This window comes from Salpingoeca rosetta, assembly GCF_000188695.1.
Source record: "Salpingoeca rosetta unplaced genomic scaffold supercont1.6, whole genome shotgun sequence".
In the NCBI taxonomy this organism is placed as follows: Eukaryota; class Choanoflagellata; order Craspedida; family Salpingoecidae; genus Salpingoeca; species Salpingoeca rosetta.
Window position 1 is genome coordinate 2010879 of NW_004754928.1, and position 1649 is coordinate 2012527.

At 54.6% G+C, this 1649-nt stretch overlaps 1 protein-coding gene across 1 annotated transcript in view; it reads left to right on the plus strand.

Annotated features, from left to right (window-relative positions):
* Positions 1-1446, plus strand: part of PTSG_11954 (uncharacterized protein) — a 21761-nt gene extending 20315 nt beyond the window's left edge. The window contains exons 47-51 of the mRNA XM_004996488.1: positions 83-143; positions 380-456; positions 673-748; positions 944-1056; positions 1239-1446. Coding sequence (XP_004996545.1) covers positions 83-143; positions 380-456; positions 673-748; positions 944-1056; positions 1239-1323 — 412 coding nt within the window. The 3' untranslated portion in view covers positions 1324-1446. The remainder of the gene's footprint in view (positions 1-82; positions 144-379; positions 457-672; positions 749-943; positions 1057-1238) is intronic.
* Positions 1447-1649: the final 203 nt, after the last annotated feature.

The following is a 1649-nucleotide window of genomic DNA, read 5'->3' on the forward strand; positions in this document are numbered from 1 at the left end:
AGTGCAGAAACCAAATTCGGCACACGCGTCATGTTTTTAGTAAAGCGGGCTGACCTGCTGCTGTCTTGGTTGTGCTGTGCAGTGAGATGATGGACGACCAGCTGACGGAAATCGGCCACGACCTCTTCTACAACTCGTACTTTGTGAGTCGTCGCACCAACCACCACACTCAACCCCCCTGCCTGCCAAGTGGTGCCACCTTGCTGTTGCTTGGATGATAGCAGCATCAGCGTGGAACTTGTTGTCTGTCCTCTTTCACACCCTCACTGAGTCACACCCTGACACACACACACACGCACACACACACACACATACACACACACACACACACACACACACACACACACACACACACACGCTCACACACACACACCAACAGCACATTGACCTCGAGTCTGACGATTCAGTGGAGCAGTTGTATTTCCTCAAGTGGCAGCTCAAGTTCACTCGCAGGAAGTGCGTGTGCACGCGTGGTTTGGGTGGCGCTGCTGTTGACACGAGTGCCTGGCCAACGGTGACAGGAGTGCAAAGTGGCTGGAGCGGAAGGGCAAGGCGCGTGTTTGGTTTTGCGTGCAGGTGACAATTCTTTTTGTGGTTGTGGATCATGGCTCACGCTTGTGATGCGCTCGGTGGTGCCTGTACACTGCTGTGCTGTTCTGTGCGCGCGTCCAGGACGCCCTTGTTCAAGAAGAAGCTGATCCACACGCTGACGCACGGCATCACCCGCGTCACCGTCCAGCACTGCGAGGTCGGGCGCCGCACACGTGCTGCTTACGTGTGCAGCTTTTAATTGGATTGCAGTTGCACCCCGCGGCAGCTGCAGCTGTTTGTGTTGGCTTTCGGTGTGGCTCGTCTTTCCTTTGACGTTTTATCATCCTGACTCACTTACATGCATATGTATGTGTGCGTGTGTGTGCATGTTTCTTGCATCTTGGCTGTGCAGTTCCTGGGCTCTTTGATTGGACATGTGCTAGACTTGGACGGCACGCTCAATGACAAGAAGCGCCTCGAGGAGATGTGCAAGAACGCACCCAAGGATGTCCCAGAGACCCTCATGTGCGTGCGTGCGTGCGTGCGAGTTGTGCGTGTATACGAGTTGTGTTCGACTGTGTGTCATGCATGTTGGTTCTGTTCATTCATTCGTTCATTCATTCATGTATTTCGTGTTGGCGCTTTTGTGCACCTTCACCCAACACTCACCAATCGACTCACCCTCATCATCCCCCACCACGCCACAGGAAAATCTACCGGAAGTACATGACTGATCTTGGTCGCCCGCTGTCGCCTCCCCCAGATGTCAATCTCCTGGCAGCGTACGACTGAGCTTGCGTTGTTGCACTCGCACTGCGCGTTGCTGGCCTGCACAAGTCTTTGTCTGTCTGTCGTGTCGTCGCATAGTGGTGGATAATTGTGAATGGTGCACATAAATGTCAAGTGACAAACCAACGACAGAGCGACAGACAAAGCGATTGTAGACGATGATGATGTTGCGCGCTGCGAGTGTTGTTGGAGGCAGAGGCACTGCCACCGCCACTGCCACTGCTGCTGCTGCTGTCGGTGGTGGTGTGCTTGGACGGCGTGGGCTCTTGTTGGGCAGGAGAGGGTTGAGCACGGCCAATGAGGAGGATGCCGCAAAGGCAGTGACGGTT